Source organism: Alexandromys fortis, unplaced genomic scaffold, assembly GCF_014885135.2.
Source record: "Alexandromys fortis isolate MF-2015 unplaced genomic scaffold, M_Fortis_MF-2015_v1.1 scaffold_73, whole genome shotgun sequence".
In the NCBI taxonomy this organism is placed as follows: Eukaryota; Metazoa; Chordata; class Mammalia; order Rodentia; family Cricetidae; genus Alexandromys; species Alexandromys fortis.
Window position 1 is genome coordinate 7,470,834 of NW_026067959.1, and position 9,466 is coordinate 7,480,299.

The following is a 9,466-nucleotide window of genomic DNA, read 5'->3' on the forward strand; positions in this document are numbered from 1 at the left end:
TCGACCAATGGAACCGTATAGAAGACCCTGACTTTAATCCACAAACCTATGAGCACCTGATTTTCGATAAAGGAGCTAAAACTATACAATGGAAAAAAGAGAGCATCTTCAACAAATTGTGCTGGCAAAACTGGATTTCAATCTGTACAAAAATGAAAATAGATCCATGTCTGTCACCATGCACAAAACTCAAGTCCAAGTGGATTAAAGACCTCAATATCAGTCTGAACACACTGAACCTGATAGGATATATTTTTTTTTAAAAAAACCTTTAATTCAATTTAAATTCTAGGAAGAATAATTATTTCATTTTATGGTGAGTTCGTACTTTTCCTTTCTGAAATTCATGTTTTCAGTGAAGAATAATGTGGCATTTTTATAAGTGTTGTGTGTGGTGTGTGTGTGTGTGTGTGTGTGTGTGTTTGGTGTGTGTGGTGTATGTTTGTGCATGTGCGCATGTCTGTTTATATGGTGTGTGTGTGTGGTGTGTGCATGTTGTATGTGTGTCTGTGTGTGTGGGGTGTGTGTGTGTGTGTGAATGTGTGTGTGTGTGTGTGTGTGTGTGTGTGTGTGTAGGCACAGAAGTTGATTCCAGGTGTCTTGGTGTTTTTTTTGATTGTCCTCTACTTTATTTTATTAAGACTTGTTTCTCCAACAGGATGATTCAGGGATTTCTGCCCCTGCCTCTGGAGTGCTGAGATTAAGGGGCTTTCTTTACTTCTTTTTTTAAATATTCTTTTTAATTAAAATTTAGTTGATATACGCATGCATCACTATACTCCATTCTAGTTCATTTCACTTTCCCATTGCTCTCCCCTATTGCCCTTTGATCCTTCTCAGTCTGGTTCTAATTAATGCTACGATTTGATGATATATAAGTTTGCCTAGAACTTATACTGGACTTCATCCTATACAGGCACATGAAGCAAAATCAGCAGACAATAGTCAGCATCATTTACAATAAAATTATTTTCAAAGAAATAAAATATACTCTCACTGGGGAAACTCCCTCTCTCAAAATGTTTGTTGTCTACAGATTCTGGAGAAATTGAGTTTGTCTCTGTCTGAATTATTGTTCCCATATATAATTGACATGACTTGTGGTTCTTGGTTCACCATTGCTTCCTGTTCTGTTCATTATTTCATTTTCTTATGTTATATTATCTATCTATCTATCTATCTATCTATCTATCTACCTATCTATCTATCTATCTATCTATCTATCTATCTATCTATCATCTATCTATCTAACTATCTATCCATCCATCTTGTTGGGACTGTTTGGAGTCCTGGCCTCCAACTTCTCTTCCCTGCTAGTGACCTTTTCTCGTGCTTTTGTTTTGAGCTTCTGAGAGCTGTGTCAAAATTTTTTACCAACCCTGCTTCCTGAGCACGCATCGCCCTGGCCTTGACCGAGGATCAGGTGATGAGGTCTTCACCTGTTGGCCCACCTGGCTGTGTTAGGCATAAAACCTCCATGGTGCTGTTCAATAAAGGGCTTCTTCTACCAGCAGCTTGAGACGTGTATATGCATGTTCAATCCTGACATCCTTTGCTCGGTTTTTGTTCCAGGCCGTGCAGGTGTGCCACTGTCTGTCTGTCTATCATCTACATATCTATCTATCTATCAGTCTGTCTGTCTATCTAATATATCTATCTAATCTATTTATTTATATTCTGGCATAGTTTCCCTTCCCTTCTCCAGTCCCTCTTCCATATAGCTCCTCTGTCCCCACCCCACATACACTCCCACACTCTGTATAGAAAAGGGGGGTCTACCATAAGTATCATCAACAAAATATGGCATACCATGCTGGAGAAAGACTAAGTACCTCTGGTACTCATGCTTGCAGGACAAGTGGTTTATTCACTAAGCTATCTTCTCAGCCCCATTACAGAAGTTTGTAAGTGAAATAAACTTGCATTTATCTATCCTCTGTTCTATGACAGGGAACTTGGATCTGGGTAATTTACTGTAAAAATAGGTTAAAGAATGTGGAACTGGCACTTTCTCAGAAGAAAAGGGATTATTGTACTTGTGGAAGGAGCTAGGAGAGAGAGAATAAGAAAGGTACCTGGACTGCTTGCTCTCTAATGGCCCCGTCTTTGATTATTAATCCAGTACTGCAAGGTATAATTTTGTGATCCCCTAATCCTAGTCAAGAAAACACATACTTATTTTCAAGAAAGATATTAATCTGTTTATAAAAGTGCTAACTCAGAACCTAACAATTTCTCAATAACTCACATCTCTTAAGTATCCCCATAAGGTCATTTTCTCTTTCAATGCTATGCCATTGTGAAGGTAATTAATGAATAGCAAAACCAGAACTGTGTTGCTGTTTATAGTTTAACAATCAGAGATAACAAAATGTTCTTATTAGAGTATCTAACATGACAAATATAATATGTATAGGAGCAGACAAAACAGTACTTGAGAGTATACAGGGAAAAAAATTGAGACTGTCTGAAATGTATTATTTTTCTAACTCCTCTGCAAGAAATTGTTATCAAAATATTATTTGAAATACATCTAGAAGTTCTATTTAGTGTTAAGTGAGTACTGCTGTTGTTAATAGTGTGCTTTTCACTGATTTTCTACATGAACACACACACTCACTAGCTGGTTAAAGCTTTTTACCACCATGGACTGGAAAATAAAAAGAGAATGGTGCATTTTGTCATTTAAACTTTTTAAATGTTTATTCCATTGCAAGCTTCCAAGTTTTGTTTTCCAAAAGTCTTCCATAAAATGATTACATCTTGAAAGTATCCTAGTTTTGATTTCATGCTGAATTTGTGTATGGTAAGCATCACATTGTCTTCATACAGACCTCTTAAAATAAGATTCCAAGATCCTGCGTGTGTTATTGTTCCCTCGCCAGTATTTGTCGCATATAAGGAATCAACAGGCAAGGTGTAGTGTTAGTTTCCAAGTTAGCTAACTGCTTTATCTGACTCCATTTTCTCTAGTCCTAATCCATTAAAGGTTCTTTTTGTCAGTACATTCACTTATAAATCGATTTTCCCAGCATGAAAGCTTCCTTCTTAAGTACATTAAAGACATGGCATTATGTCTGTTCTTTCCTTTCTTTTTCTTTTTGATTTTCTGGTGCATTGGAGAGATAGTCTGTGGCTTTACATAGTGCTCATGAATATTAAAAAGATACAGTCAGCTATCCACATCTGTGGCTTCTGTGTCCACAAATGTAGCTGAGTACAGAAGGAAAATAGTTGGTATGAAGAAAAAATATGCCTGTACTGAACATGTCTAAACATTTTTCCTTGATAAAATTGAACAATTATTTATGTAACATTTATGTTTTCTTAGCCATCGTAAGTCATTGAGAATAGATGTAAGGTAGAAACAAAAGTGGCTAGATTTCATGGAAGTTCTGTAATGTTTTGTACAAGGGCAAAAAGCAACAAGGGATTTCGTGTGGTAGATCCCCACATCCAATACCTCACGGATTCTCATGGATAACATTTTCCCTTATTCCTAAAGAATTTTTCAAATGAGAATTTAGATAGATTCATTTACCCTATTAAGGTATGAGAACTTTTAAACTATAATACCACATAATATTAAAATAAATCCACATCAAATATGAACTATCAGAAGCATTCTTCCTAAATGGTGCCCAGTTATCAGGTACTACTTCCAGAAATTTGAATGGTTATTAGAATTGTTCTGCTCACTTAGATAGCTAACAGTACTGGATACACACACACACACACACACACACACACACACGCACACACATTTGTGGATGCAGAAGCCACAGATGTGGATAACCATAATCATTATGGGTGTAAGGGTAAACACTTGAAGGTAGTTTGATACTATGTGCACTCAATAATATATTAGTAATAGTTTATCCTCTCAGAGCTATGACCTCCCCAGTCACAGGTTCATGGCCAGTTTTCCAGTACCTGACATGAATTCTGTCCTGTGGAGCAGAAACTAAATAGAAGCAAAGAACAATTGTTCACACTGTAACATTCATGCTAGTAGCATAGTTTCTCTTTAAGATTTCAGTGACTAAGAAAGGAAAGAGATGCCTTGCTCAGTCATCATCAGAGATTTCCTCTCGCAGTAGATAGGAACTAACATGGAGACCTGCAGCTAGAACTCATGCAAGCACTCAGTGACTTTGTAACTCTCAGTCCTAAACTGGATGTCTTTATCCAACTCACTCCTATCAGGGTTAAGGGAGCTATACGAAAGATGAAGCAGGCAGATTTTAAAATCCAGCAGGGATGGATCACTCCAAGGAAACAGTGTCTTCAGACACAACAGGAGCGATACACATATGAACAGTGACTTTGGCAGCAGACACAGGGCCTGCACTTCTTCCCCCCCCCCTCATCCCTTCCAGTTACCCTTCATCCCTAGGAATCTTTTTCCCATATTCATCACTTTTATTTTGTTACCATTGAGTTTAATCTGGGCCTTGTGTGTGATTATAGGTTAAGAACTGTCATTCGTACTGCAAGACATGTTGATTTGTATATGGTGTCATAATATCAAAATAAATGCTGTGACATTGTTAAGATTTACTACCTGCCACTTTATAGGTGTTTGGAACAGTTTGTATACTTTTACAGAGATAAATTTTGCTCAGTACAATTATGCCAAAAGAATAAAGAAATAAATAAATTAAAAAAAAGAAATTTTTGCGGAGAGTGTGTACCAAATTTGAAAACATTTTATTCAGGGAAAGCAAAAATAAAAATCTCTAGTTTATCTTATATGCATCAGTAGTCATACCCTAAAATTGATTTTGCTTAAAATACTGAGTTACTTAAGAAAGCTTATAAATTTTGTGGATTCTGCAATTGTTTCTTGGGTAATTTCTCAATTAGGTTGGATGCCATTAACCCAGAAACCTATAGACTTTTTTGAATTGTATGTGATTTTAAATATCAATGTTTGTGTGTATTTACTCATCTTTGTTGAGTGCATTCATTCACTTTAGAGTTTGGAATCTTAGCCTAGAATGTGGGTCTGCTCCCAGGTAGATTCTGCCATTGCAGATGAGGCAAATGCTAATCTGCTGAAGGGAAAAAGCTGGTCTGATTCTTCTTTGTGTAATACCTGAAAACAACAAACAATCAAAAATTCCAGTTTGATTTATGTTTTCTCTGTTGGTATTTTGTTGAATTGTCACTATTTTGTGTTTGCTGAAATAGTATCAGTTACTAGGAAATAATTTTTACATTATGGAATATTACGCTTAAAAATATTACACATTTTTGGCAATATCACTTATCCTTTCTCTCTAAGATCCTTACTCAAGCTCAGCTTGAATTCCTCAAGCATATATACTAAGAAACCTGGAACTGCCCAGCGGCTCATTTTTAATCTTATCTCATAATATTTAATGCAGTTCTTTCTTATATGTTTAATTCTTCGAGCATTTTTTAACCTTCAACAAATCATTAAGAAACAATTAGAAACAGAGTAAAAGATACCCACTCTTTCTCAAATTTGCTAGCTAAAAAAAAAACAAGATAATTTGTCCACAGAGATAATAAATAAAATATACCATCAACAATAAAGTTATGTAAAGTATGTATTTTTTTATGTATTTTGTAAAAATAGTTACACTTGGTTATTATAAGCATAAAGCAAAATGAGCAGCTTTATTGAGAAGGTTCCAAAAGTAAACTGTTTTATTTCTTGTTCCGCACAGTTTTTCATGTCTTGACTTCATGCATTGTGCTCACATCAGTCCTGATGTTGCTAGCATGCTTGGTTTGACATAGGATTTTTTTTTAAAGTATGACTTTATGTTTTGGTGACAGATATTCCACATGACCTATGACCTCGCTAGTGCAGTGGTGAGAATCTTCAACCTCATTGGCATGATGCTGCTCCTGTGTCATTGGGATGGTTGTCTTCAGTTCCTGGTTCCCCTGCTTCAGGATTTCCCACCCGACTGCTGGGTTTCACTAAATGAAATGGTTGTAAGTAACTCATGCTGTTTATTTACTGGATTTTCGTCGTTGTGCCCACACTTCAATTATTTCTGCTGGTATGGTTTTCCACCTCTTCCATAAAGGCTTTCCATCCATGAAAGTGGAATTGGATGACCAGGGTTTCTAGAACTAAACCTTATTTTTGTATTCCTGGGAAGGTAAATGCTGCAACATCTAGTCTTAAAAACGTTATTACTGAGATCTACTTTATTTACATGATATAAACACACATATAACCATGATACAATGTGCCTTCAAATAATAATAATGATAGGAAAAAATTTAATCTTCACTGTGCAATATATGTTAATATTTTTAAATTGTAAAATATGATTTTAGCTAAGTATATTAATATATATTTTAGGAGACTATGTACTGATATGAGATCTTACATTCATTTGGGTCTGTTCGCCATTTCATTCACATCTGCATCATCAGAAACTTTCTCTGAAAACCATTTTTTAAACCATGTGTCATTCTCCTGGTTGATATTTAATTATAAAAGCATTTGGTGTTTTGTAAACCCCACACATAGTATGGACTTTATGTTTTCTGACCTTCATTGCTGAATTTAAGTTCAAAGAGATTTTTCTTCCTCTGTCTTCAGTGCTATCCTAGCCTGTTTGAGCTGTTATACAAGAGTGCTGGGCTGGACAATTTATAAAAGACAGAAATTTGCTTCTCATAATTCAGGAGTCTGGGAAGTTCAAGACCAAGGGACAACCATGTTCGGTCTCCTGTTGCAAAATGGCGGCTTGTGTTTGAATGTCTTGGAAAGAGGAAAGCTATTTCCACATGGCAGAAAATACTATTTTTCTGAGGGCTGGCTCCGCATGGCCAGCGTGACTTCCATTAGTTTCCATCTGCCAACCTTGTCGAGTCTTGAATTAAGTTTCAAACGTAAATTTTGGAAAACACATTAGCCCCACAGAAGGTGGCTAGGAAAATACCTGACACATTAATTTGTAGGAGCCTAGGCAGTTTGCATGCTCACTTTAAGAGACCTGGAAGGAGGTGCGAGGTCCTTGGACTTCCCACAAGACAGGGAACCTGGACTGCTCTTCAGGCTGATGAGGGAGGGGGACTTGATTAGGGGAGGGGGAGGGATATGGGAGGCGGTGAAGGGAAGGAGGCAGAAATCTTTAATAAATAAATAAATGAATAAATAAATAAATAAAAATGAAGAAAAAGGAGAAGGTGACTTGGGAGATGCAGCAAGAACAGGGATTAATCTTGTTAGACATTTGCAATATTTCCTTTATTCCACGTGTGAACCAAATTTGAATTACAAAATTCTCTCTGAATTAAGATCTTGGACTTGGCAGATAATTAACGTCTAAGAAAATGTGTTACATTTCCGTGCCATCTTCTAGTTGTGCTTGCTTGTAAAAGGTACTGGGAATATATTAATTTACTAAAAAATGATTAAGGGTAATAACATTGGATTCAATTACAAATGAGAAATATTAATTTTAAGAATATGACAAGATAATGCCACAGTATAATTTAGATTGCTTATTAATTACCTGAATCTAAATACTTTCATACCATATGAAATATCATTTTGACATAAATATCTTGCAGTGAAACATTACTTAACAACAAGATTGTTCATGATCGAGCCTGCAGGATTACAGTTAGGCAGTCCATGTCTTCTACCCACAGTTTTTCAGATGAATAGTTGCAAGTTGGGTATCATCTCAAAGGCTTTAATACAAGCATATTAGGACTCCAAAATATTCTGCATACTCGTATATGGAGTTTGTATTTGTTTTTCTAATTGGAACATGTTATACCAAAAAGTGTTGCATCACATAAAGTTAGTTTATGAACATAATATGCAAATAATACATGTAACCAAGTGTAGATAAATGACATGTAAAATAATGTGCAACATTTTCATGACTGTAAAATTGAGAATGTATTAGAAACTTGGGGCACCCAAGTTTTAGTGAATCAAGACTTGGACAAAACTCATTATATTTAAAAGGGAGGCAGTTACTTGATTACAGCAAACATTCTGAAACAGTACATTTACTCTTAATTGTGTGTGTTTGCTTTACTATTTTGGTAGCATTTGATTTTAAAATTTCATCTAGTAAGTTATATGAGAATATTTTTAAAATACTGAATGTCTCCTGTTTTATTGAAAATAATTTTTCTCACATAATATACCTGATAATAGTTTCACCTCTCTTTAATTCTCCCATTTGCTCATTTCCTCACCTCCCACCCCTTTCTCTCTCTCATTAGAAGTCAAACAGGCAGGCTGGAAAGATGGCTGAACAGCTAAAGGCTAGGCTCATAAGCAAAAATAAGAGAAGACAAACAGGCTTTTATAGGATAATAATATAATATAATATAGTACCTTATAAAATAAAACAAAAACTAACACATCAGAATTGCTCAGGAGAAGCAAATGAAGAAAAAGTACCTAAGAGAAGGCACAAGAAGCAGACCAACTTTTTCGTACACTCAGGAATCCCGGAGAGACACTAAATTGAAAGTCATAATATATACACAAAGGGCCTGTAAGTTTTAAAAGGGAGAATAATTAAAAAACCCAATAAGTTAAATAAAAACTAAAAGTTTTGACACAACATTCTGAGAAAAAGACCCTCCAAAGATGCTGTTGTGTTGTTCATCTAATACATACATGCAGACTACCAAGAGAGTATTTTGTTGCTCCAATGAGACTCCCCTGGGGGAAATTACATTTTAATTGACAACTGACTATCAATTAGAGCGTGCTTCTGTGTTAGGGATAGGTGTATGTGTCCACAGCTTTCATCTGTCGGGCCTCATCTAGTGCAGACCCATCGACAACCTGCGCGTGCTGCCTCAATCTCTCTGAATTTATATATGCATCGATCATGTTGATTTTATACTATCTCTGCCTCCACTTCTATAGGCTTCCCTGAGCCCCAGGGTGAGGGAATTGATGGAGGCATCCCAATTAGAAGTGTGGTGTGCCAAGATCTCTCACTCTTTGAGTAATGTCTCAGCATTTGTACCCATCAGTTGTAAGGAGAAGAAATTTTTGTGATGATGACTGAAGAAGATACCAATTTATGAGTATCACATAATATCATCAAGAGTCATTTTTTTTATACTATTTTTTTTATTGAGAATAAGAAAAAAAAGTTTCCGCCTCCTCCCAGCCTCCCATTTCCCTCCCCCTCCCCCCAACCTTCCCCCCCTCCTCCCTCTCTTCTCCCCCTCCCCCCACTCCTCTCACCCCCCCTCTCCTATCCAAAGAGCAGTCATGGTTCCCTGCCCTGTGGAAAGTCCAAGGTCCTCCCCCCTACGTCCATATCTAGGAAGGTGAACGTCCAAACTGGCTAGGCTCCCACCAAGCCAGAACATGAAGTAGGATCAAAACCCCTTGTCATTGACCTTGGCTTCTCATCAGTCCTCATTGTTCGCTGTGATCAGAGAGTCCGGTTTTATCCCATGCTGTTTCAGTCACAGTCCAGCTGGCTTT

At 36.5% G+C, this 9,466-nt stretch overlaps 1 protein-coding gene across 1 annotated transcript in view; it reads left to right on the forward strand.

Moving 5' to 3' along the window:
* Nucleotides 1-9,466, forward strand: part of Hcn1 (hyperpolarization activated cyclic nucleotide gated potassium channel 1) — a 354,030-nt gene that overhangs the window by 198,386 nt on the left and 146,178 nt on the right. Inside the window, exon 3 of the mRNA XM_050152792.1 lies at nt 5,809-5,970. Within this exon, the coding sequence (XP_050008749.1) occupies nt 5,809-5,970 (162 nt within the window). The remainder of the gene's footprint in view (nt 1-5,808; nt 5,971-9,466) is intronic.